The following is a 27,718-nucleotide window of genomic DNA, read 5'->3' on the forward strand; positions in this document are numbered from 1 at the left end:
CTTCAGCAGTTTAATAGTGGTGTTTTTCTTTCTGACTCTCTCTCCTGAAAACCCATTACTGAGAAGAGCTGCATGCCTCACTGAGGCTGTCTGGGCTAAAAGAAGTTTCTTTCTTTTTTCCCTGTTCCAGGGAGCCTTTGCCTACATAGTCAATTACTTCATGTACGTCCTCTGGGCTCTCCTGTTTGCCTTCCTTGCTGTATCTCTTGTCAAGGTGTTTGCGCCTTATGCCTGTGGCTCTGGAATCCCTGAGGTGAGTCTCTAAAATGGCTTATAAATGGTAACAATAATGAATCCTTTTTGGTTAAAATCCTTTAATATGTGTTGCAGCGTATAGCACAATGTGGATATTAAATAGGATCGGACCCTGAGGCAATCTCGGGCCTCTCTAGGTCTTCCCTCAAGTCTCCTCCCAGCCTGGGCCACGTGGACATTAAAGGGAGGCGATTCCAAGCCTCCTGAGGGGTTCCTGGTGAGCCAGGCCCCTGAGGACCTCCCCAACTCCCTACCCAAGAAGTTCCCAGGGTAGAGCCTAAGATTCTGGCCTGAAAAAGGAGTGGTGTCGTCAACTTTGTTAGGGCAAAAGCTCTAAAACTATTTTGCTACATTTCCAAGAATATGAGTTGGGCTAGAAGGAGGGTGATTACAACCCTGTTTTTAACTACTTTTGGTTTAGATTGCTTGACATTGACTGAAACCACTGAGATTTTAGGTTACCCGGATGACCTTGCCCCTCTCTGTTTCCTGAGCAAGCCATAGTTACAAAGTTCTTTGGCAGAGAATCAAGGCTATACTAGCTTGTAAAAATGTAAGTAAGGAAAACACCCTCCCTCTCTGCCTCCTCTTTGCCATATACACACTCTCATACTTACCATACTCCCTTGCCCAGCTATCACATGGCCAAAGAAAAGGAATGTGAAAGCTTAAAGAACAGCTTTTGCCTTCTTGGGGTCCTGGGCTCCCTCCCAAACTGGGATCACTGTAAGTTAAGCATTTACATGTCACTTGTTCAAAAGGTGCAGTTTCCATAGTGAGGTCCAGATTATTGCTTCTTAGCCTTGTTTACTTGCTTGGTCTATATTCAATCTCTCTGTGTTTGACCTGCAGATAAAAACTATCTTGAGTGGTTTCATTATTAGGGGCTATTTGGGTAAGTGGACCCTGATTATCAAAACCATCACATTGGTGCTGGCAGTGTCATCTGGCTTGAGCCTGGGCAAAGAGGGTCCCCTAGTGCACGTGGCTTGCTGCTGTGGGAACATCCTGTGCCACTGCTTCAACAAGTACAGGAAGAATGAAGCCAAGCGCAGAGAGGTAATAACAAATGGCCTTAATAGTCTCTTTTTTAGTGAGACCATAAATGGTGCAATCTTAGGGATGAGAATTTGAGAATTCTGCCAATGTTAATGCAGATAACCCTTTGACCCAGCAGTTCCACTTCTGGGAATTTATCCTACAGCCATCCTAGCATGGGTGTGCACAAAGCTGTGTGGGGATAGTCAGTGCAGCATTCGCCAACATAGTGAAAAATGGAATCAAAATGCCCATCAACAGGGGACTGATTGCACAATATTCTGTTCATACTATAGAATACTATGCAACCATGAAAAAGAATGAGATAGCCCTATATATACTGGCATGGAATGATGGCTATAAATTCATTGAATTTCAAAAGGCAATTTCGGAATAATGTGTATAGTATAATTCAATTAATGTTTTCTAAAAGTGTGTATATATGCACCTAGTAAGAAAATGTCTGGAAAGTGGTTTTACCCCAAACTGTTAAAAATGTCTGCCTCTGGTGAGTGGGAAAGTGAGGTGGTGGTAAAGGAGAAATAAGGACTTTTAAAATTATATATAATCCTATGCTAGTGTGCACTGTTTCTATTACAAAATAGGTTACAAAAATAGTACAAGATTGTTTTAAGTTGTTTATTCCTGCGAGGGAATATAAATTCAGCCTGTGTTTCGGATGCCAGCTTTTTTATCTTTTATTTCTATCTAACACTGCCCTGAATTAGTTTCTCTCTGTGTTGGATCTCTCTCTGCCTTCTGCTTCAGCTCCGCTACATTAGTCCCACTGCAGCATCTCTGTGGTTGTTCTCATGTTTATGCAGTTGTTAATGCATATTATTTTGAGGAGGAAGAGCATTTTTTAAAAATTGTTCCGAGTCATTGGTTACTTTTGTCCTGCTATAATTAAGGACTTAGAAAAACAATGCTTCTTGCTCTATTTTCCCTGAATTACAAAGAAATCACATATAGAATGGGTCAAGACCGGGGTCGTTTCATTAGAAAAGACTTTTCACAAAATTGGAACCTACTGATTTATTCTGAAACAAAACCAAACCAAATTAACCATAAGAGCCAGACAGAAACTCAAAGATGTTGAAATTTCCAATATGGAGTACATTTTGATAGTTTAAGGAGGAGAGTTCCTGGCAGGAGAGGAAGGCTAGCAGGAGGAAGAGAGGCGAAATCTGAGTAGGTTTAGCTACCTGTCTAACGGTGGAGGGACGTAAACGCAGTATTAAATTCGTGAGGTTGTCAGACAGGAATAATGTACAACAGAAGCTAAAGAGTTGAAAAAAAAAAACGTTTTAACTGGCAAGAGTAAAGTGTTGATTGTTGCTGGTTTTGCCTGGGTAGAGGTGAATCAAAACTCAGCATACAGTTTGCTTTCAAAGTAAATATGAATTGAACTTCATTTTTGATGAACTGGATATGGAGCATGTAAACTTTTTTTTTTTTTTTAATGTTTAGTAACCACTAACCTTCCTTTTAAAAATGTGATTGAAGATAGGAAAGGGGCATTATTCTATCGCTAATTTTGACTTTTGGATTGTAGGTCTTGTCGGCTGCAGCAGCAGCTGGTGTGTCTGTAGCCTTTGGGGCACCTATCGGCGGAGTATTATTCAGCCTAGAAGAGGTAACTACTTTTAACTGTCTGTAGAGCATGCACATGCGCATGCTTGTGTGTCAGGAATTCTAGCCAGCGTCTCTGTACACGGCAGTCCTGACGTGTTCTGCCCAACACAGTGCTTTACCGTGCGACCAGAGATCTCTGGGCAGTTTTCATCCTCAACTCTAATTTCTGCAGCACCAGCTTTTGACTCAAAATAGTTTCTGCATATTGATTGAGTTTACTTTCTCACCTTCTCTCTCATAGGTCAGCTACTATTTTCCCCTCAAAACATTGTGGCGTTCGTTCTTTGCTGCCTTGGTGGCAGCGTTTACTCTACGCTCTATCAATCCGTTTGGGAACAGCCGCCTGGTCCTGTTTTACGTGGAGTTTCACACCCCATGGCATCTCTTTGAGCTTGTGCCATTTATTCTGCTGGGCATATTTGGTGGTCTGTGGGGAGCTCTGTTTATCCGCACAAACATTGCCTGGTGTCGGAAGCGTAAGACCACCCAGTTGGGCAAGTATCCTGTCGTAGAGGTACTCGTCGTGACAGCCATCACTGCCATCCTGGCTTTCCCCAATGAATACACCCGTATGAGCACCAGTGAGCTCATTTCTGAGCTGTTTAATGACTGTGGCCTTCTGGACTCCTCCAAGCTCTGTGATTATGAGAACCGTTTCAACACAAGCAAGGGGGGCGAGCTGCCCGACAGACCAGCTGGTGTGGGAGTCTACAGCGCCATGTGGCAGCTGGCCTTGACGCTTATACTGAAAATTATCATTACTATATTCACCTTTGGCATGAAGGTGAGGAGATTCTTTTGGTACTCGGTGGATGTGTGTGTGGCTGTGGGTTTGGAGGGCAAAGCCAAGATATCATACAATCCTCATAGCTCATGTGACACTTCCAACTTCACCCAATGGTGTCCCCTACCCCCAAAAGCCATTTTTACCCCCACGTGTCCTCATAACTTCGTAGACAGTTGTATCTCTATCTAAAATTGTCCGAGCCTAGTTTTGGGCCAAATGCAAACCTCGGTGATGAGATTTTAAGTAGAAATGTTTTCTCCTTTTCTGTGGAAAACATATTTTGCCCCTCAAAAAGGATGGTGAGGTATTTATTGCAGTGCATTTTATATGAAAACAATATCTGACCAACACAGTGTTGGTCCTTATAGGGTGGATTTAGAGTTTACCAATAAAGCAGAATAATAGGTCGAACCAAATGAAATTGCCGATATTCACCCATTTTGATCGCCAAGATAGCAATTTCATATGTATCGACCCAATGTGAGGCGAAAGATATTCTTCACAGTTGGTATCAATGTCCAGTGATCAAGAGCTTTGCAGGTGATCCTAAATATTTAAACTGTCAAAAGGAGGCATCACACCAGCGAGTTTTATTTTCAGTACCCCTTATCATTTCCATCATTCAGAAGAAACCAGAAAGGAAATGTTGTTAAGGTATTTTCTTCCTCCTTCCTAGGTCTTCATTTGTTTCTTTTCTTTAGCACCCCACTACCAAGTTATCTCCCTCTATTCTCTAAGGAAACAGAGATTTAAACCAGCAACTCAGCAACTCAGTTTGGGCAGTACTGTAGTCTCTGAGATGGTGTCGTCCATCCCCCTCAATACCGTGGAAAGTTTTGCAGTGCTTCTTAAGTTAATTTTCACCTTGTGGCTTCATTCTTTCATTTAAAGTAAATTTACAGACCATCAGACCTCCACTGATTCAAATGTTTTCCAAAATCAAACAAGCTATTTTAAAATAATCTGCTGTTTTGTTTATCCATGCCATCATTTCCCTGTCTTAGCACAGAAAATTGAGAATTCACTATAGTCTCCTAGGAGTCAAAAGCAGAGCGGGGAGACAGGTGACGCTTCCTTTTTGGGATAGTCATGCGACCATGGTCACTACTTCATTTAAAAAACTTAATTATTTAATCTTCCTTTATGCTTTTACAAAATAAACTGAAACCTCGTGTGCCATCCTTTTTGTGTGAGCAATGGGTTAAGATTCAATACTGGAAAGTGGTTACGAGCATTGCATTTAAACCCAGCACCAGTATTTACTAAATCTTGGCCTTAGGTGAGTTACTAGACTTCTCCGATGCTTGTGTTCTTTGCAATTTGGGAATAGTAACACCCACATCCTGGGGTAGTTGTAAAGAACCAATGAAATCTTATGTGTAGAGCATCCAGCATAGAACACAGCAGATAGCTAATAAAGGGTAGTTGTCGTTGATAAGAATTCACAATTGGGGAAAATGTCTGCATGTATGAGAAACTCCATCTATTTTCCTTTTTCTTTGGGAAAGGCTTAATTTCTGCCTCCAGTTCTGTGTTGGTCTGGAGAGTTCAGGCTCTTGCCTGATGGACCCCGAATCAGGGTAAGATTCTTTGCAGTCGTACTTGCCTGCACGTCCCAGAGAACCTCTAGTGCCTGTAGTGTTACACAAATCTGTACAGCCACTTGCTAGCATAGTGCACAGTTAAATTGTCATTGGCCTGTTCGCTTCGCGGAGAGTCAATCCTCTAGCCCTTACCATATGCCAAGCAATCACATCATTTCTCACTAACCGTCTATTGCTTTCTCTTTGCAGATCCCTTCTGGCCTCTTTATTCCTAGCATGGCTGTTGGTGCTATAGCAGGTCGACTTTTAGGAGTAGGAATGGAACAACTGGCTTATTACCACCATGACTGGGCCATCTTCAATAGCTGGTGTAGTCAAGGAGCTGATTGCATCACCCCCGGCCTTTATGCCATGGTTGGGGCTGCAGCCTGCTTAGGTGAGTAATTAGTTTGCATTGATTTCAAAGAAGTTGCTACCTAAATGACGTAATAAGGAAGAGTGATATTAAACACAATTGACTGCAGATTATTTTTAACGACCATCCATTTCCTGTTAGGTTTGCCATTTCTCAAGTGCTTTAAGAAAGCATTCTTTACCATGTATCTACATTCCTCCCTCTTGAGAGGGAGGAATTCTTCTCTCAAATTTCATCAAATTGAGGAAATAATCAGAAATTTGAACAAAGATATCTGCATAAGAATGTTCCTCATGGTATTATTTATAATAGCAAAAAATTGGAATCAACCTACATGTGCACAGGAAGGGACCGGTTAAATAAATTATGGTACATCCATATAATGTTATACTATGCAGCCATTGAATGCAATGTTAATATGTTTAACATCTTTAAATACGATATTAAGTGAATTGGTAATAGTGCATAAAATGTTCCCTACATAAAGTGGGAGGAAAAGGCATGGTGGTAAATTAAACATGTAATATGAGCTCACCTGTGTAAGGACGTACATTTTTGTATAGTAGAAGACTTGAAAAAGTCACTCACAAGTTTTACTCTGCATATTTCTAGGCAGCGAGCTGATGGATAGTGACTTTCTTTTACATAGTTTTTTAAAAAATATTTTCTGAATTGTCCACACTGGGCCTGCATGTCCCAGAGAACCTCTTGTCCTTGTAGTGTTACACAAATGGTGGATATCTCCTGCAATTACTTTTATAATTAGGGGGGAAAAGCAACAGATAAAGGCAAAAAGAAGACGACTAGGGAAGCCTCCGTACTTTTGTAGATGTTGTTTTGGGAAAGCGGACTCGCCCGCTGGAAACTGACTTTAAACGCGGTTGCTGGGCTCTGTGCGGTTATGGGTGAGACCTCCTTTTAGCAATGCTTTTGGTAAGTAAGCTTTTCCTGAATGGGGCCTGTGACAGGCCCATAATTGTAACGAATCCTGTGCTTTTCCTGCCTTCAGTATCCTGTGTCTGTTTTTTTGCAGGCGGGGTGACTCGGATGACTGTTTCTCTTGTTGTCATAATGTTTGAGCTAACTGGTGGCTTGGAATACATTGTGCCTCTGATGGCTGCAGCCATGACAAGCAAGTGGGTGGCAGATGCTCTTGGGCGGGAGGGCATCTATGATGCCCACATCCGTCTCAATGGATACCCCTTTCTTGAAGCCAAAGAAGAGTTTGCTCATAAGACCCTGGCAATGGATGTGATGAAGCCCCGGAGAAATGATCCTTTGTTGACTGTCCTTACTCAGGACAGTATGACTGTGGAAGATGTAGAGAGCATAATCAGTGAAACCACTTACAGTGGCTTCCCAGTGGTGGTGTCCCGGGAATCCCAAAGACTTGTAGGTTTCGTCCTCCGAAGAGATCTCATTATTTCAATTGGTAAGGATTTCAGAAAGGGGATAATAGAATCCACTATGCAAATAAATAAATATATGTGAAATGAAGAAAGACAGAGGAAAGAGGGGACTAGTTGGGGGCCAGAAGAATAGAACTAGCACTTCTATTTTCAACTTTTTTTTCTACTTTTCAAATAGAAAATGCTCGGAAAAAACAGGATGGAGTTGTGAGCACTTCCGTCATTTATTTCACTGAGCATTCTCCTCCAATGCCACCATACACCCCACCCACCCTAAAGCTTCGGAACATCCTGGATCTCAGCCCTTTCACTGTGACTGACCTTACACCCATGGAGATCGTAGTGGATATCTTCCGAAAGCTGGGACTGCGGCAGTGCCTGGTTACACACAATGGGTGAGAACTCTTTGGTGAAGGCAAATTGGTTGGTGGGAGAAAAAATAATGTAGAGAGATAAAGAAGGAAGGAGAACCCAATTCAAATGAACATTAGTAGGACTTACAGGTCTTTTTGAAGTTCTGAGATGAAAATGGAAGTGTTTCTTTTATCGTCATAATTAATAGAAAAGGAGTTTGGGGAAGAATGGGTGTTTGAGGGATGTGAACTGCTGGTTGCACGCTATAAATAACTCAGTTCCTCCCCCACAAAAGAAACAGCTGTGTTCTTATGAGCAGGCAGCACTGACATTGTAATGCTATTAGGTAGTATAAGTGTAGTATTTGATTCTTACAATACCCTCATTATTATTATTTGAGGATGAGAAAACCAAGTTTGAGTGAGGTTTAAAGATTTATACAAGGGCTCTCAGTTAATATATAGTAGAGACAGGCTTTAAATGCAAGCTTTCTGATTCCCAAGGCCAAGACTCTTTCTTTCTGGGATATTTCTTATCCAGTAAAGGAAACCCTGCTATTTTTATTGGAAAAGAAGGGAGGCTGGGGAGAAGGGTGGATTTTTTTCTGAACATGGTATGTTAATCCAGCAATTATATAAGAATTTCACCCTCTAAAGTTTCTAAATGGTGTAACAGATGTCCTGCAGGATTTAAATCAGTAAGGGGACTTTCCCTAACCGAGTCATTCAACACTTACTGAATCCCTGCTTCATGTAAGAAGGTATTCCACTGGACTCTGGGAAACACAGCAATGAGTAAGACCCTCCTCTGCCCTCCAGGAGTGTGCAGTGTTGGAGGGAAGCTAAGAATACACAAGCGGGGCTAGCACAGCAGCAAACAGGACAATTGCACAGAACGTGCTGGTGCTGGGAGGAGGGCACAGTTATTGCTGGCTTGTATGATCAGGGAAGGTGTTCTAGAGGAGGGACGTTTGAGCTGGGTTGCAAAAGGTAAGTAAGATTCGTATATGTAGAGAAGAATATTTAAACCAGAGGAAATAGCAGGATCTGAGACTCAGAGCTAGAAAAGCTTGGAGCATGTTTAGGGACCGTGCATTGTCCCATTTGCCTGTTACACGTAACCTAGTCCTGTTAGCTCGTCATTCTGTAAGTACAGATAGTGTTCCAAGACGAAGTGGAAAAGGACTGAGGAGGGAAAGTGTCACCTTTGAGAATGTTATTTTAACTCCATGTTTATTTTTGTTTTGTTGTCTTGTTTTGTCTTTTAGGCGATTGCTTGGAATCATTACCAAAAAGGATGTGCTAAAGCATATAGCACAGATGGCGAACCAAGATCCTGATTCCATTCTCTTCAACTAGAATCACAGGGTTGTGCTGAATATAAACAGGAAGGACATTGCAGACCATGGATAGATTTTATTAACTGGGTACCCAAAACACATTTCCCATGTTTGGAGGGTGAAGTTATATTAGCGTGTTGTCTCTTTCCTACAAGTTAACCAGTTGCACTACATAATCTCTGGAAATTAATCTTCTCTTTAGGAGAAAATACAGTTAGGCTTCTGTGATATTGCATTAGGAAGATTTCTTGAAAGAGTAAAGCAAGATTGCTATGGTTTAACTTTTTCTTTTTTTTAAAGATTTTTTTAAAATTTAAAACATAATTGTTAGCCAGTATGCAATCACTGAAAACTATGCAAGAAAAATTCCAACCGTCCTGACTTATAGCCTGCAGGAAACTCATGAAAAAGTCACTTTTTTGGACTCTAACTGTCATTGGTGGAAGATGAAGTGTAAACTAAGGGGCTTTGCTTTTCCAGCCACGGGAAGGAAAGCCAGAAGGAAAATAGTAATGGTATTTTCCAGACTGTGAAAATTCAGTTCAAATGTTATCTTGTTCCTGTTACAACATTTAGCATTATTAGTTTGTGTGTGTGTGTATGTTAATTTTAATATCTGATTATAAGACAATGCTGCTTTGGTTAATCTCCTCTAAATGAATTTAGAGAGGTTGCCTTTTATAGCTTGCTTGTTCCTGGTACTCTTTTGAAGTGCACAAAGATAAGTTGTAGAACTTTCTCCTTGTCCGCACAAAGGGTAATTTTCCAGATGGTATTTGTTAGCTAGTAGACAAAGACTTTGCTATGAATTTGTTAGTGGCAAGAAATGATTTCTCCAGCTTCCTTGAAACAAATGATTAGAAAAGTTCTAAGCAAAGTCAGTGACTAGGAATTTCACATTTTTGTGAGGTCCCAACTAATCCTCTTACCCAGATGCCACCTCCACGAGTGATGGTGCTTTAGGCTTCTGGAATATGTAAAAATAGTAAAGGGAACCAAGTCTAGACTGCATACTGGTCAAGCAGGGAAGATTCCGAGCTGTATCCGCATTCTCATGCATTCCTTCATAAAGACCACCAGTACTAAAATAACTGGGCACTCATGCCTCCTCCCATGAGTACATATAACAGACCAGTGTTGTCCCCATGAACATGAATTTAGGCTGGGGGTACTTTCAAATATATTCAAGGCATTGGAACAGGATAGGCAGCTGTGACTCCCTCGAGGCTCCTTAGACTTCTAGATAAAAGGTAGAACCATCCTAAGATCCAGGGACGTGAACAAGGCCTGGTGACACCAAAGGTGCTTGTATCCAATTGAAAAGGTGCCTCTCTCAATTTCCTACCCCCTTTACTGCAGTAGAACATGTCACACTAGAGAGACACCTGGTGGAATTGCAGAGCCGCCCCCATCATTCCGGCTGCTGCTTCATTGCTGAGTTTCATCCATATGCAGTTGTTCCCCCTCCATTTTTTTCCCTCCCCCAATTCCTCAGTCCTGAGTCCCCTCTTTGAAATTGAGCACTCTGCTTGGTCAATCATTCCTGTTACAAGAAATAACTCCCAGGGCTAGTTAAATTGTAAACCAAGGCTCAGCAGTCTCATGGCATCTGGACCAGAGGTAGCACACAGCCATTTGCTTTGCTCTGCAGCACAGTTGCGGATGTCTTGCCTCCAACTCCATGCCGATGCCCACAGCAGTGAGACTTAACTGCCAGGGGAGAGAGTTCAGCCTGTCCCATTTTACAAGTCTGTTCCCAGCACTTCCCGCCGTCCTTCCAGCCTGGAATCAGCAGTCCCTTGGCATATCCTCCCCTACCTTCTACCTCCCTGCCCTAAATACCTCAGTGTACCTTATTTTACCAGTTGCCGATCCCTGTTCTAGGATGTTTTACTCCTATTCTTATCCTTCCAAAATCTGAAATTCTTTTCTTGCCCAGAACTGGGTAGCCAAGTCTTATTTTGATTGTTATCTTTCAAATATCAAGGCAGTCAACAGAGTTTCTCCTTTTAAGTATACCACTCTAGCATTTTAACGAAAAAGGAAAAACTCTCTAAGTTATATCATAGTCATGACTCAGTAACTTTACATCTTTTGTCCCTTCCATGCCACTGATTCCCTCACACGAGATGAAGCTATTTGCCTGACCACCCCTGTGTATTGTGTGGAAGTCAAAGTTCTTATCTGTATATTTCTGGTTCACTACGTATCTTTTCTTATTAGCTGCCCAACTAAAGTTTGCAAAACAGGAAATGTTAGTATTTCTGGTATGTGATGACAATGAAAGGGTTGGTCACATTTCATAGTGTAGCAGCAATATGGAGGGTGTCTAAGTTTGCCTTTATGTTTCTTCTAGGCTCTGTTTTTTATTTTAGACAGATGAGCCAGTGTTAAGGTGCTACTTCAGAGAATAAATTCAAGAAATCAGATAACACTGTGCCAAGGTATACTTTCTAGATGCTAAGCACCAGTTGGCCCTCCGGAGAATAATATCCCTTCGATACCTCACTCCTGATAAATCTCATTCATTAACCTCAGCTTCTCAGGAATTGTTGTAACTCGTATGCTAAAAGTAGCTGTAGTGTAAGGTATCCATTATATGTCCAATCCTATGGTTTGGCTCAAAGGTTGGCTAGTTGTGGCTAGAGTTCTCTGCTAGATTGCTAGCTCAGCACCTTAACACTCAGAGTTTCTTGTCTTGAGGCAAAGGAAAATGTTCTTTCTGCCATTGCCAGTTCATCAGTTGGACATACTTAACCAACAAACAAAGCTGATATAGGGAGGTCTGTCAGTAGCCTCAAATGGCCACATACTTCAAGGGCAAATAATCTGTGATTTAAGAATGGATATGAGTTGCGACTAGTCTATCTTAGAGTTAAAAAAATTGCCTCACACAAGGGAAGGATTTATGAAAGAATGCCAATAAATGCTTCAAGAGAGTAGGATTTTCCAAGGAAAACTATCTGGTAGACATCCAGCCATAAAAGGAGTGAGAGTCTATAGATTTGTAAAAGTCTAACTGCTATATTTTGTATGTTCAGATTTTCAAAGTACAGAATGAAGGAAGCTGAAATAGTTAATGCAAGATTAGTTATACCATTGGAGGGAAGAAACGGGAGACTGAAAATGCAAAATAATGGCCACTTTCAAGATCGTTTCTATTTGGATGTTTGTTAGACGCTCTCCTCTTTTCTGGCTCCAGTGTCCTTCTGGCTCAGCCCAGCTGTGGAGTAGAGGTGGTATGATCCACAGAACAGATATCCTCTGGTGGATAATCTGACATTGACAATACTTTGGATTTGCCAGCTGGCAGAGCAAACGAATAATTTGTTTTGGCACCCAAGGCTGAATCTGAACGCTTTACAGGAAGAGCAGAGCACAGTATAAATTTCTCTGGCAAGTCTTCAGTTATGTTTGAACATGAGAATGGTAAAGTAATGAGGACTTAGTGTGGTCTAAGGCTACAAAGAAATTCTCAACCGTGATCTTATGAACCCGTCAGGTGTGGGGGAAGCAAATATGTTTTAAAAAACTTAGCATGCAGTAGAGTCCATCATGCAAAATAATCATTGCTGTGTGTTTCAATCACCTGGCCCGGTTGGGTCTTGATGTTGGTTTGTTTTGTTAGGTGATGAGTAGGAAGGTGAACGTGTTACCCCACAGTATCTTTTGGTTTTGTTTTTTAATAAATCACAGAGTGCAGTTTTTGGAGTTTTTAATAATTGATAGGGAAGACAGAATTGAGAATTTGAAATGGCCAGTGTGTTTTATATTACCAAAGTACTTACTGATGATTGACCACGTTGTATTGCGAGGAATCAGTTTACCTTCGCTGGATTAGAGCCAAATGCGGGCCACCCATCAGTTCAGAGAAAGCAGGAGAGCATCTTTCATAGTGCTATGTAGAGGGTTGAGCTCTTGAAAACCCTGAGAAAAATTAGAGATTTAGAAAGGAAATGAGAGGTAGAATATTGAGTACTTAAAAAAAAAAAGTCTAAGTAAGTGGTCTGAACTTAAGTGTCCTAAAGCCTTGATATTTTTTAACCACCTCTGGGATTGCCTGGATTCCCTTTGGAGAGGGAATGAAAAGTTCTGACAGTGGAAAAGCCCTTGTAGGAAAATACGTGAGTGAGTTCATGTACGATGGTGGGAGGAATGCCATCCCACACCCCAAGCCATACATTCTGGCATTTAAGAACTGCTTGATCGTGTGCCTCAAGGGGAGAAAAAGTCACGTAGTTTCCCAGAGACCAGGCTTTCCAAGCAATGGAGAGGCTCAAAGCAGCATTCAGCTAGAGGCCATCCATCTTCTCCTTTTATGGAGAAGGCTGACCCGAGACAAGACATCTGCTCATGAAGGAGGGCCGTGTCTACTGCCATTGCCTAAATGATAAGCTTTAGGTAGATAGTCTTGCATTTTGATAGCAAAATATTTTTTTAAGTCTATAGTTTTAGCGTCCTTAGTATGTACTTATTGAATATTAAAAAGAAAAAGGTGTGGGTTTCTCAGATCAGAGTTCAGGGAGCTGTGTAAATTCGACGTGAAGTCGGTCTAGTGGCCCTGTGGTCACCACTCCACTTTGCTCTGCCTCAATTTCAGTTGTTTGCTCCAAGGAGAGTTCTTGGAACAGTAGGTGTTAGCGTCTTCACCTTACTCCCCAGGTGTTTGCTGGCCACAGTCTCATTTCTAACATCTGAATCTGGGAAACGTTTTGAAGTGATGTAGGGAACAAAACTGCTTTTTCCACCATGTAGTCTGATTTTGCCAAATCACCCAAGAAAGTATACGATGTGCGGAGTGTGCGTTTCTTGGATGGGACCTATCTGGTCACCCAGCTCAATCCCACAGTCATAAATTCCTACCTCTAAGTTCCTGCCAAAGGCTCTCCAGCCTCTGTGTGCACTCGTTGAATGAATGCCTTGCCTAAAGTTTGGCCTTTTAAGGAGAAATGGCATGTGATGGTATAAACATATGAGGGTTTAAAAAAATGATCTCTGCCTCTCCTTCTCTCCTTCTCTCTTTTCCCCCCCTTTCTGTCTTTCTCCTGCTCTTCTGCTTCCCCATGCGCTAAATTCAATTTTTTCTCAGTTGTTACAAGCATATTGCTTTGAATGTGGACCTTGGGTGAGGGAGAGGATCATTCTAAAAATAGAGAATGGAAGATACTTCTGAGTTGATAGGGCCAAAAGGGCTTTGCTCCACTGTAGAGGCTGAAGCCAACGGTATTTGTTGAGACTGTCGAGGGCTTTAGCATCTCGTTGCAGACATATGAAGTATTCATTGCTAAACCATATTAGTATCTACTAGTCCAATTCTCTTGAAAGTCAAAGGCAGTCTAGGATTTGGTGAGTGAAATGCCATCTGGCAAAGTGGGGTGGCGAGGGTGGCCTGAGATGGTTTTATCAGGGTGGGAACGTTCAGCCTCATTTTCATTTGAGTGTACCTCAAAGCATATGGTCCTTCACGAGTGCTCCTTTTCACTCCTCCATTTCACTTTATCCTTTCTTCTCTCTCCTTTCTCTCCCATTGTGCTGCCTTTTTAGTACTCAGCTTTTTTTTATAAGTATTTACTATTTTATTATATATTTCGTCCTTTGGGACTGTGTAATGACTAAGAATTAATTTCATTCTAGATAGAAAATGATGTGTTTTTAATATTTTGTTCTCTTAAACTGTCTTTTGAAGCTATGCTGCTAACCAGGTACAGGCCAGAAGGGAGTTGGGCCTGACAGACAACACCCTAGTCTTGTCACCTAAGGATGACACTGATGTCATCATGGTCACTCTTCTTCATTTGACCAAGGCCAGCCTCCTGCTCTTACCTCTGTCCATTCATTTCTGGCTATGGGAAAAATACCACCTGTTGGGTGAGCCGATGAGGCCAGGAGGATCAGAGGGGCCAGGTCCCGCTCATGGGCCACTGTATGAATATCTGTAACAAGCTCATTTGTAGGGCCGGCTCCAGCTGCAGTAGCCAAAGAAAACCTGTCTGTCTGGACATTTTAGTTCTGAAGAGTTGGTAAAAGTTCAGCTGAAGCTAATGTATAGACATCAGCAGTAGCTAGGCATCCAGAAACTAGCGTCAACCAAAGCTAAGAGAGCCTGAGTTTCCACAGGAAGCTTGGTGCTGAGCTGTTCAGAGCAATTATTTATCTGAGTGTTGCCAACCCTTTAGTCATGCTTTCTTAGCTTTATTCTAACTTTTAGAGATGTTGGTTCCTGTTCATAGGTACAGCCTGTACCAAAGCTGTGGCTCACTGCTCATTTCATTCTGCTCCCTGGTCATGCATAGCAACATAGTCTAAAAAGGAAGACATGGGCTGGGGAGTTAGGAGACCTGGTTTCTATTTCCTATGCTTCTACTAACTAGCCTCGAGATCTTAACCGCTCTGTGCCTCAGTGTTCCCATCTGCAAAATGGGGATAGTGTTAATTGCCCTACCTACCTCACAGGGTTGTTGTGAGGATAAACTGAGAGAATGAATGGAAAGTACTTTGACAAGTAAGTGCTATGCAAATTGTAAGAAATGGAAACAATCATGTTAAAGGCAATGGAATGGACATTGGCAGAAGGGTTAATGGGATTGTCCAGCCCTTTCTCTGTGTGGCTTAAACCCAGGTCACCATTGCTTTATACATTTTCACTTAGCACAGATTTGTAATTATGCATGTAATAAAGCACAGCCTTATCCAACTGGTGTCTGGTGTGTTTTTGGAGATCCTAAATTTTGTAGCTATTGATTTCTGATCATAAAAGCAGGGGGGCAGGGTGTGGGAGTTGGGGGAGGGCAGTGTAAAAGGCAGCTGCAAACCCCTACTTTCAGGCTTACTTCTTTTTTGGGGGGGGGGAAGATTAGCCCTGAGCTAACTGCTGCCAATCCTCCTCTTTTTGCTGAGGAAGACTGGCCCTGATCTAACATCTGTGCCCATCTTCCTCTACTTTATACATGGGACGCCTACCACAGCATGGCTTGCCAAGCGGTGCCATGTCTGCACCTGGGATCCGAACTGGCGAACCCCGGGCCGCCAAGAAGTGGAACATGCGAACTTAACTGCTGCACCACCAGGCCGGCCCGCAGGCTCACTCCTTAAAAAGATTTATTAAATCCTTAATTATTTTTACATTTATAGATTCAGTAATACTTTTTGCCATAAGGAGACAAGTGAGGGGCAGGTTGCATTTTCTGCGACATTTCAGATACCTCATTCATTGCGGCTACTTAAGTGTTTGTGTCTCGTACATTGGTGATACTTTCCTGATCACAGGCGAAATAACTGGGAGCTGTATTTTTTCTCTCTTTCTGAGCTTTTAATGATGTAAGATTTGGGTTTTGACAGGCCTCTTGCCTACAGTCACTTCTTACAAGGAGTAGGATGAGAGATTGAAATGTTCCTCCGGTGAATAGTAGGGTCAGTAGTACCCTCTTTATGGTGTGTTGGGATTCAAATGTCTTCTGTGGGAAACCCTCTGAAGTAACAGAGGAAGAGCGGGTGTTTTGGGCAGGCGGTTGAATATGCAGACATTTCCTTTGCCTACCTCTCTGGAACACAGAAAACAAAGGAAAGCTATACTTTATGGCTTTCCTACTTTCTCACTCTGTTTTTTCCTGCATCTGATTCCTCCTCCCCTCTCCCCTCCCTCTCTTTGTTAGCCAGACCACTAGTAAGACAGTTTACCATGTGTCCAAGTTTTCATTTAAGAATTTCTCTCGATGCTGGCCGAGTGGCGCAGCGGTTAAATTCGCATGTTCTGCTTTGGCACCCTGGGGTTCACCGGTTCAGATCCCGGGTGCGGACATGGCGTCGCTTGGCAAGCCATGCTGTAGTAGGCGTCCCACGTATAAAGTAGAGGAAGATGGGCATGAATGTTAGCTCAGGGCCAGTCTTCCTCAGCAAAAAGAGGAGGATTGGCAGCAGATGTTAGCTCAGGGCTAATCTTCCTCAAAAAAAAGAAAAAAATTTCTCCAGTTAACATTTGATCACATCTGCATTGGTGTTGAATTGATATCTTGTTGCTACCAAGAACTTGAGTATCTTTGGCCCAATTGGTATCATTTCAGGAAGGATACCTCTATGTAAAATTAGCTCCATCATAAGCCTGAAATCCCACAAAGAAATTTCAGTTTTTGATGTTATTTATCATTTTACTGGGACCTTTCCACACTATCGCCATCCCTGCCTCTAATCTAAATACCTTTTGAGAAAAAACAATACATCTAGCTGTTACCAGCCAAGGACAACAGCTATGGACTATGAATTAGAGTGTCATATCTAGTTGCTGTAGGGCTCAGATGAAAGTGGCTTTGATGGAGTATGAGGTACAGATCCATCCGTCATCTAGTACAGGAGCTGCCCAGGGAGAAACCTGGAAATGACCACCAGATGTCAGTGCAATCATTAAAATACTGACGTAGCTATGGTTTGGTCAAGAGAACTGTGTCTGAGGGTAGGCAGGGCAAGAAGCATTAATTCATACCTATAGCTAGATGCTGGGAATATGCAATTCAGTAACAAGATATTTCTTAGTTTATCAGACATTCTCTTTTTAATGGAAATAATAAACTTTATGCTTTTTTATTATTAAACAAAATCAATCACATGGCAGTCCCTCCCTTTAAGGAGCTTATCATCCTGATGTCTGAAAGTTGTAGTTTCTTTTTCAAAGTAGTCTCCCAGAAACAAACAGTGAGGAAAGAAGGACCCCAGTTCCTCCCTCATTAGGATGGCCATATAATTTGTTGTATGATTAAGACGCTTTTGACAGTGGGATGGTGATGTTGATTACCCAAGGACAACATGGACAAACTGGGACTATCCCAGGAGTCTTAGTCAATCTGGGCTGCTATAACAAATTACCAAAGACCGGTGACTTATAAATGACAGTAATTTATTGCTCACAGTTCTGGAGGCTGGAAGTCTGAGATCAGGGTGCTAGCAAGGTTGGGTTCTGGTGACAGCCCTCTTCCAGCAGACTTCTCATTATAGCCTCAAATGGTAGAAAGAGAGCTAGAGCGCTCTCTCAGGTCCCTTTTATAAGGGCACTAATCCTGTTCATGAGGGCTCCACCCTCCTGACTTCACCACCTCCCAAAGGCCCCACCTCCAAAGACCATCACATTGGGAGTTTGGGTTTCCACATATGAGTTTGGGGGCAGCGTGAACATCCGGTCTATAACACCAGGCAAACCAAGAAGTGCAGTCATCCTTCCTCAGGAACCGCCGGGTCTCCTTTGGACCCTTGAACCAGGTTTCCCAAGCTCCTTCCCTAGGATCTCAGGCTCTGCGCCTCCCTTGAGCTCCCAAGGCCCCTCTCCTGGCCTCACTTCCCTCCTTCAGGATAAGCACTCTCATCTTAACTGCTGTTGAGATGTGGGGTAAGGGAGGTGTTCAAACAACCACAAGTGAAAAAAAAATCTTATTTTCAAAAACAATAATAAGACTCTAAGCAGAGAGCAACATTCAGGGTAATAGACAGATACTTTTGACTTTTGGGTTCTCTTAGGCCTACTCAAGTCATTGGGTTGAGGAGGTTCCATGACTATACATTGCCCACTGCTAGTGTCTCTAAATAGACATTATAGGATCTTGATTCAGGAGACTGCATACAGAGTGGAAAAGGCGTAGAATTTGGAGCCAGAAGACCTGGAGTCGAGGCTTACTGTAGAGAAATGGCTACCTTCTTCGAGAAAACAAAACTCAGGATCTCTAAGATTGGCCTTAGAGGGAGCGTCTCCTCTTCAAAAGAGGTTTCTGGACCTCACCGTATGGCTTTGTGTTCCACAAGATTCTCTTTACTGTTGAGGCAATTTTTCTGGTTACCTCTCTGGTATAGGTTGCAGTGGAGATCACTCCTTTTTAATATGCTAGCCCAAGTGTGCATATATAAGTGCAGCTGAGATGGAGGTAGAAGTTTTAATCTACAAACTCGAGGAAAATAAAAGGAATCCAGTGTGATGTGCAATGAGCTCATCTGGCTGACCCTGGCTGTGCATCAGAGTTGGCTGAAGTGGATATTAAAATATAGATTAAAATATAGTGGAGATTCAAATATAGATAGTTTGGTGTCAGGTCTTGGACTAGTGTTTGGAAAACCATATGGGGATATTACAGGCTTCATCTGCCCTGAAGCCTTGTCAGACTCCTATATGGTGGGCACCATCTTAGTACCTTCTGGGAGAACTCATTGTCCCACTTTTTGGTCCTTCTTGTATCCCAAGTATGAGATACAGTGCCTAGCACAGAGCAGGACCTTGGAAAACACAGTTCTGGTAGAATGGCTGGCTGTACAAAGCTTGCCTTCTTAGTTCCTGTTTCCTGCCTGAAGGTATAGCTCTTACCTAGATGTACACCGCCTTCCACGGCCACCACACTTACCCACCCACAAGCGATTCTTATATATGTTACAAGTCACAACCTGATAATCGCCATCTCGTCCAACCCTTTGTAGGTGATGTTTATTTCAGGCTCTGCTACTTATTCACCACGTGATTTTAGGCATGTGATTTGATCTCTCTAAATCTCAGTAACTTCATCTGTAAAGAAGGAATGACGATAAAACCTGCCTCATTGCACTGTTCAAATGAATTGAAAGTAGGTATGAAAACTGGGCTTTACAATTTGGTTATACAAACATCATTGTTATTCATTTGGTCCTGAGGGCTAAAGGAGATAATGTATGAGAATATTCAATTCACTCAACCAATATTTATTGAGTACCACTAGGACTGGGGATTCAATGAAAGGAAAAAACAGACCCATTCCCTAGCTGACAATCGAAAGCACAGTCAATTTAGAGTGGCACAAACCAGCAGTCTAGTCTAATGACAAAATATTTTTTCCCAAGTCCAATATCTATGAGCTTGGCAGCCTCTTCTGAATATTAGCAGAATCTTGGCACCTCCTTTCCCACCAAAATGTTTCTTGATTATTTCTGCTTCTGAGACTCTGGAATATACCACAAGATCAGGGTATCCCAGGTACCCTCAAACAAATCCGTCAGCTGTGGTTGTTGGGAGGGATGCACCCACTTCTTTCCCTGTGGGTCCAACTCCCACTTGGCCACATCTGAAGCCTGCAAAGCCACTCAGAGAACCCTTCCTTGCCCTGGATATCACCCAGCCTGAAAAAGCCAATTGTACCCCTTCCTTCCTTGCCTGTCCTCCAGCATAACCTGAAGTTCCAGTTACAAAACAAAAACTTCCCTGTATATGGATGAATACCAACAGATATGAGTGTGCATGTGTGGGAGTGGAGAGGAGGGTTGTCTACACTAGCAGTAATATGCCAGAAATACTTTATGACACAAATACCTTGAATGTCACAACAACCCTGGGAGATAGGCAAAATATGAGGAAACTAAGACTAAGATTTGGTTGTGATTTGCTCAGTATCTCAGAGGCAGGAAGTGTAACAGAAACTGGAACTCAGTGTTTTTGACCCCAAGTCCAATGATATTTCTGCTACTAATCTTGTGGCTCACTGCTCCTGTCCATCCTGAGTGTTTCTAGGCCACTCTATGGGAAGAGGGTCACTGGAGCCTGCCAGGTTGAACAGTTGGCCTAGTGTTAAAAATTTACTGTGGGTAGGCATCTGTATAGGGATGCATAGAGATGATCAGAAACAATTCCAGGAAGGGGGTCTCCAAAGAGGTTTCTTTTAAAACGTGGGTGTGTAGAAAAGTGAGAAATGGGAATGCACAGGGGTTGGGGAGCCGTGTCTGGGGGCCTGTATTTATTAATTGACTTCCCTTGCTATTATTTGAAGTTTTTACCAGGAGCTTCTATCACTTTTATAACTTTTTAAAAGTAAAGATCCAGAAAAGAAAACAGTATTTTTATATGTGGTTATAAGGATGTATTCATCTCATCAATTGGAAGCTAAATTTGTTTCTCCTGCAAACTAATGCTAAACAGTGAAAACCAAAGCCTTAAGTCCAGTAAGTGGTTGTTATGATGAGAATTCCCATCCCTAGCAGAGGAGCTATATGACTCATGCAGGCACAGGGGACTGTTTTCTCTCATAATCCAACACAGCAGTCAGAATGATCCTTTTAAAACATAAATCAGATCATGTCACTTGCTTGATATGGAACCCTTTGGTGACTTCCCATTATATCCCAGAGCAAATCCAAACCCCTTACCTCAGACCTTGAGGCCGTCCGTGACCTTCATCTGGCCTATCTTGCTAACCTTATGTTATGCATTGAATTGTGTCCACCTAAAATTCATGTCAAAGTCCTAACCAACAGTACCTCAGAATGTGATCTTATTTAGGAAGGGTCAGGGGCTGGCCCCACGGCCAAGCGTGCTCTGCTTCGGCGGCCCAGGGTTCCGCCGGTTCGAGTCCTGGGCGCAGACCTAGCGTCACTCATCAAGCCATGCTTAGGCGGCGTCCCACATAGCAGAACCAGAAGGCTGTGTAATGGGGGGCTTTGGGGAGAAGAAGAAGAAAAAAAGATCGATAACAGATGTTAGCCCAGGGCCAATCTTTAAAAAAAGGAAATAGAGTCATTGCAGATGTGAGTCAATCAGGATGAGCTCATACAATCATGCGCCTCATAACGACATTTCTGTCAACAGTGAGCCACATATACGATGGTGGCTCCATAAGATTATATTGCAGCTGAAAAATTCCTCCCACTTAGTGTATATGGAAGAAGGCACTCAAGAGTTTCATCCATGAGTTCAAAGGATTTGGCAAGGATAAAGGAGGTTGCAAAAATCAACAAGGCTGTGGTTGAGATGACAGCTTTAACCTGGGTGTGAATGAGGATGGCACGGAGGAGCTCCTAGAGGTGGTTCCTGAGGAATTGACTAATGGGGAGTTGTTGGAACTGGAGCAGGAACACGTAGCTGAAGAAGAGGCAAGAGAAAAGGAAACTGCAGGAGAAGAAAAAGAAAAAGAACCTCCAAGAAAATTCACAGTGAAGGGTTTAGCAGAAGCTTTTGCAGACCTCAACAAGCTCCTCGAAAAGTTTGAAAACGTGGCCCCTGACACCGAAAGGTTTTCATTAATAGAGAGGAATGTTCATGGTGCATTATCTGCTTACAAGCAAATCTATGAGGAATAAAAGAAACAAACCAAGCAAACCATCATGGACATATTTCTGAAAAGAGTGACACTTCCTCAAGAAGAGCTTTCCTCAGGAGGTATTCTAGAAGAAGTCAGCACTGATATCATGGGAGATGACAGCTCCACGCATGTTATTGTCCCTGCAGACCTTCCAGCGGGACAAGATGTGGACGTGGAAGACAGTGACATTGATGGTCCTGACCCTGTGTAGGCCTAGGCTAAGGTGTGTGTTTGTATCTTAGTTTTTAACAAAACGGCTTAAAAAGTAAAAAAAAAACAATTTAATTTTAAAAATAGAAAAAAGCTTATAGACTAAGGATATAAAGAAAGAAAATATTTTTGTGCAGCTGTACAACGTGTTTGTGTTTTAAGCTAAGTGTTATTACAAAAGACACAAAAAGTTAAAAAAATAAAAGTTTATAAAGTAAAACAACGACAGTAAGCTAAGGTTAATTTATTATTGAAGAAAGAAAAATATTTCTTATCAATTTAGTGCAGCCGAAGTGCACAGTGTGTGTAAAGTCCACAGTAGGGTACAGGCCTAGGCCTTCACACTCACTCCCCGCTCGCTCAGACCCCCCCAGAGCAACTTCTAGTCCTGCAAGCTCCATTCATGGTAAGTGCCCTCTACAGGTGTGCCATTTTTTACCTTTGATACCTTATTTTTACTGTACCTTTTCTATGTTTAGATACACAAATACCACTGCATCACAATTGCCTACAGTATTCAGCACAGTAACATGTCGTACGGCTTTGTAGCCTGGGAGCAATAGGCTATGCCGTATAGCCCAGGTGTGTAGCAGGCTGCACCATCCAGGTTTGTGGAAGCACACTCTGTGATGTTCACACAATTCACACAATGATGACATCTACAAGCCAAGGAACGCCAAAGATTGTCAGCAAACCACCAGAAGCTAGGAAGAGAGGCACCACCAGATAATTCCTCACAGCCCTCAGAAAGAACCAATCCTGCCAACACTTTGATCTCAGACTTCTAGCCTTCAGAACTAAGACAATACATTTTTCTTTTATTTAAGCCACCTGGTTTGTGGTACTTTGTTACTGCAGCCCCAGCCACCTAATACGTCTCATCCCTGACCACTCATCCCCTCTCTCACTTGCTCACAGCATACTATCTTCTTTTGTTTCGGTTCCTCACACACCCAGTTTATTTTTGCCTCAGGATCTTTGCACTAGCTGTTTCGTTTTTCTCAAATGTATCTCTGTCAGACTTTCACATGATTAGCTGCTTCTCGTTATTCAGTCTAAACGTCCTCTTTACAGAGGCCTTCCCTGACCTCCCAGTAACTCTTAACTGCTTCATTCTGTTGGGCCATGCTAAGGACGAGCCCAAAAGCGCTGTCTCCACCAGGGAAGAAAGCACTCCAGAGAAGCGTAGTTCACAGCGTGGTTATATACCATTTCAGAACAAAGAACATACATCAAGCATGACAGGGATACATTTTTCCCCCCAAATCACAAAGAGATGTTTTGCTGCCGTTTAGCACGTACACAGCACGTCAACTTGACCTTGGTTCTCTGAGAGGAAAAGCTTATCTCCAAAGAAATACTGGTATTGGCGTCAGAGAAAGCGGGACCTTACATTCCTATCTTTAAAGAGCGCCTTCTTTGCTTTGGGAAACATCTGAAGCAGATGTAGAATGCGTGTTTGGTGGGCTGTAAGTCAGGCTGCTCTGGGAAAAACAAGTTTTAGGCTGAATCAGATTTAAACCAGAATGGTTTCCCCATATCCCTCAATATGTGAAAACTTCTGGTTATTCTTGTTACTTTTAGATTTTATTTTTTTTTTCCTTTTTCTCCCCAAAGCCCCCCGGTACATAGTTGTGTATTCTTCGTTGTGGGTTCCTCTAGTTGTGGCATGTGGGACGCTGCCTCAGCGTGGTCTGACGAGCAGTGCCATGTCCGCGCCCAGGATTCGAACCGACGAAACACTGGGCCGCCTGCAGCGGAGCGCGCGAACTTAACCACTCGGCCACGGGGCCAGCCCCTATTCTTGTTATTTTTATCAGTTCCATAGGGCTTTGGTTCACCATTGCACCCGTAGCTTCCGACCTGGCATTCCTGGCACACTATAGGCACTCAATAACTATTTGTTGAGTGAATGAATGGGAACAGTTCTTCACTGATAGATTCAGTCATGAAGCATTTATTGAGCCTCTACTACTGGACAACCACTGTGATAGAATTCGAGGCACAAAGGCAACTAAGACAGGGTCCCTGCCCCCAAACTTTCTAAAGGTCCGTGGCTACTGCCAGATCCCAGCACTGATGTGGCAGAAAAAACATGGGCTTTGGAATCTGCCAGGTCTAAGTGCATATCCTAGCTCTGTCACTTACTAGCTGTTTGATCCCGGGCAAGGCATCTAACGTCTCCATACCTCAGTAATCTCTTTTGCCAAATGAAGATAATATTAATACCTAACCTAGAGAGTTTGGGTAAGAAATAAATGAGATAGAGAATGTGTGTAAAAAACTTGGCAGTCCGTGGTACCAAGTAGATGCTAAAAAAATGGCATTCTACTTCTACTTCGCTCTAGTTAAATAAGCAGAGCCCTTCCGCCTACAGCTGTTTCTCTCCCTTTGGAGGAAATTAGCAGTTCCCCAGGACAGCAGTAGAAATAATTTGGCCTAAAGGCAGCCCCTGGATGATCCTAGTGCTCATTCAGGGATCTCTGAGGAGTCATTCAGGTAGAGGAGTCACATGTTGGAAATAAACACCCAACCTACTTCCCTTCACGCCCATATACTAAGTAGCATTCATTCATCTGTTCATTCATTCATTTATTCAGCAACTATTTATTGAACATCTATTCTGTCCCAGGCACTGTGATGAGGGCTGGGGATAGAGGAGCCAACAACACAGACAATGTCTTCTCTTCATAGGCCTTACAGTCTACTGGAAGGGTTTTTTTGTTTTCCATATACCCTCTCAGCAAATATTTATTGGGCCTGGCAGTTCCAAGCTTTCTCTGTCTAGAGGGAATGCTGACCACGCTCACTGGTTGTTATGCCATTACCAGTTATTACCCCAGATGACCAAGTGGCCCTGGATCCGGGGCAGGTATAGGCAACGGTGTTTGTCCTTGGGGTTTGGCAGGCTTAGGAACCCTCTGCAAATTATCATTAAAAAAACCTCCACCTATTGAGTGCTTGCTCTCTTTCATGCACTAGACTTCATGCTTCACATCCAATATTTCACTTAATCCCCACAAAAACCTTGAGAAACATACTGTTATGAAACCCTTTTATGTCAGATGAGGAAAGGGAAGCTCATGCTGGAGGGAAGGTGAGGTGACTTGCTCTAGGTTACACAGATGGGAAGTGGTGGAGGTGGAATTCAAGTCCAGGTTTATAGGACCCCTGAGCCTCTTTCTACAATACTATCATGCTTCAATATTTTCATGGGGTATGTCTGCTAAGGAAACAGTACACATGGCTGACTTGCTGGAAGCTAGGAGAGTCCTTGAAAGAAAAACTACACTCTATTTATAGATGGGAATCCCCAAGTTTCCATACCTTCTTATATTAGTTATCTGTTGCTGTGTAACACCATTACCACAAATTTAGCAGCTTAAAACAACACGTATTTATTATCTCACAGTTTCTGCAGATCAGGAGTTTTGGTACAGCTTAGCTAGGTTCTCTGCAAGGCTGCAATCCAGATGTTAGCCAGGGCTGGGCCTCATCTAAGGCTCAACTGCGGAAGAATCCACAGCCAAGCTCACAGGATTGTTGGTAGCATTCAATTCCTTGCAGGCTGCCAGACTGAAGGCCTCAGTTCCTGGCTTGCTGTGAGCCAGAGGCCCCTGTTGCTTCCTTGCTGTATTAGGGTTCTCCAGAGAAACAGAACCTATAGACTGTGTGCATGTGTGTGCATGTATTTGTATATGTATACACACACAGAGAGAGAAAGAGAGATTTATTTTAAGGAATTGGCTTATAAAATTATGGAGGTGGCAAGTCCAAAATCTGTAGGGTGGGCTAGCAGGCTGGAGACCCAGGGAAGAGCCAATGTTGCAGTTTAACTCCAAGGGCCATCCACTGGCACAATTCCTTCTTGCTTGGGGGAGATCAGTCTTTCGTTCTCTTCAGGCCTTCAAGTGACTGGATGAAGCCCACCCAAATTATGGAGGGCAATCTGATTTACTCAAAGTCCATCAATTTAAATGTTAATCTCATACAAAAACACCCTCACAGAAACATCCAGAAGAATGTTTGACTGAATATCTGGGCACCGTGTCCTGGCCAAGTTGACAGATAAAATTCACCGTTACACTTGCTGTCGTGATACCGAGCAGCGGGCTTACTCTGCTTGCCATGATCTGAGCCAATTAATCACAACACGTTAGAGATTGAGAAAGGAAGTTTAATTAGATTAGATTAGCCAGCAGATTGAAGACAGGTGACTAATGTTTCAAAAACTCATCTTCAGGGATTACAGAATCTTGAGGCAGTTATATAGGGAAAATGGGCAGTGAGGAGGAGGTCCAGGGATGTTGGTCTCCAGGCATGATGGGTTCCAGGCTCATATTGTTCTATTCTTTTGTTAGCTGTGATGGATACCTTGTAGGTGTGTTTGCTGCCTGTGTTCAGCCTCTTCCTGGAGAGAAACTCATAGAACAAAGTTTTAATTTATCAAGGTATTGATATTGGGAAGTACATATGTAAGCAGAGACCATAAATCAGGAGAGCATGTGAATTTTTTAGAATGTATGCAGAGCAGCAAGTAGTCACACAGAGGAGGGGCTGGGGCCCTTTAGCGTAACAAGATGGCCTCACTTACAATTTTGAGCCTCCCCAACATGGCTATTTGCTTCATCAAAGGCAACAAGGAAGAGATTCTCCTAGCAGGAGACTCCTTGCAAAATTATGTAACGTAATCACAGAAGTGGTATCCTGCCACTATTGCCATATTGTTGGTTAGAAGAAAGTCACAGGTCCTGCCCTCACTCAAAGGGATGAGGATTACACAAGAGCATGTGGTGGAGGTTCTGGCGGTCATATTAGAGTCTTTCTGCCTTGACTTCCAATGATTCACATCCCTCTCACATTCAAAAAACATTCACTCCCTCCCAACATTCCTCAAAGTCTCATCTCATTATAGCATCTGCTTAAAGTCCAGAATCTCATCATTTAAATCAGGTCCAGGTGTGGATGTAGTCCTTTAGGTATAAGTATTCTCAATCCATTGATCCATAAAACATAAGGAGACAAGTAATCTACCCCTCATACAATCAACATAAAATGGTGGGGAAGCATAAGATAACTGCTATAGACATTTCCATTTGAAAATGGGGGTGGGGGGATGAGAGGCGTCAAAGAACCCATAGCAATTCTGAAATCCAGCTGGGAAAACGTTAAATATTCCTTGCTTAGTTCTTGAGGGCTCTCTGATCTCTTGGTTCTGCCCTCTGAGTTATCCTTCCTTTTTCATGAAAGGTGGCACATGGTTGCAGCTGACTAGTTTTCCCGGTCTGCTTCCCGACAGTAGAATGTTGGGGCTCCAACAGTCTTCCTTAATTTGGTACTGTCTCAGTCCAAGCTAACAACAGTGTTTCAACTGAAATAACTTTCTCAAAAGCTTGATGCATTTTCAGTGGACTTACCCAGACATCACTCCATTAGAAAAAAATACACCCACAGATCTGTTCAAGATAAGCCCTTTGCTACCTTGGACTCCTGAAATGGCTAAGTACACCTCTCTTAAGCTTCCTAGAGGACATATTGTTTGAGAGGTCCCATGAGGCACACCCTTAATCTCTTGAAAGGGCCCTTTGTGTGACTGAATATCACTCTGATTTTTTGATCTTTCTGAGGTTTTAACAAAAGATTGTACAGTCACTCTCTCAGC

The 27,718-nt window shown here is 42.6% G+C and overlaps 1 protein-coding gene across 2 annotated transcripts in view; it reads left to right on the forward strand.

Moving 5' to 3' along the window:
* Positions 1-15,470, forward strand: part of CLCN5 (chloride voltage-gated channel 5) — a 140,868-nt gene extending 125,398 nt beyond the window's left edge. For both annotated transcript variants that reach the window (XM_070606350.1, XM_008507858.2), the window contains 8 exons: positions 131-253; positions 1,108-1,314; positions 2,849-2,929; positions 3,170-3,712; positions 5,509-5,695; positions 6,708-7,106; positions 7,262-7,478; positions 8,705-15,470. In XM_070606350.1, coding sequence (XP_070462451.1) covers positions 131-253; positions 1,108-1,314; positions 2,849-2,929; positions 3,170-3,712; positions 5,509-5,695; positions 6,708-7,106; positions 7,262-7,478; positions 8,705-8,795 — 1,848 coding nt within the window. In that variant the 3' untranslated portion in view covers positions 8,796-15,470. The remainder of the gene's footprint in view (positions 1-130; positions 254-1,107; positions 1,315-2,848; positions 2,930-3,169; positions 3,713-5,508; positions 5,696-6,707; positions 7,107-7,261; positions 7,479-8,704) is intronic.
* The last annotated feature ends 12,248 nt before the right edge of the window (positions 15,471-27,718 follow it).

This window comes from Equus przewalskii, chromosome X, assembly GCF_037783145.1.
Source record: "Equus przewalskii isolate Varuska chromosome X, EquPr2, whole genome shotgun sequence".
NCBI classification, from domain to species: Eukaryota; Metazoa; Chordata; class Mammalia; order Perissodactyla; family Equidae; genus Equus; species Equus przewalskii.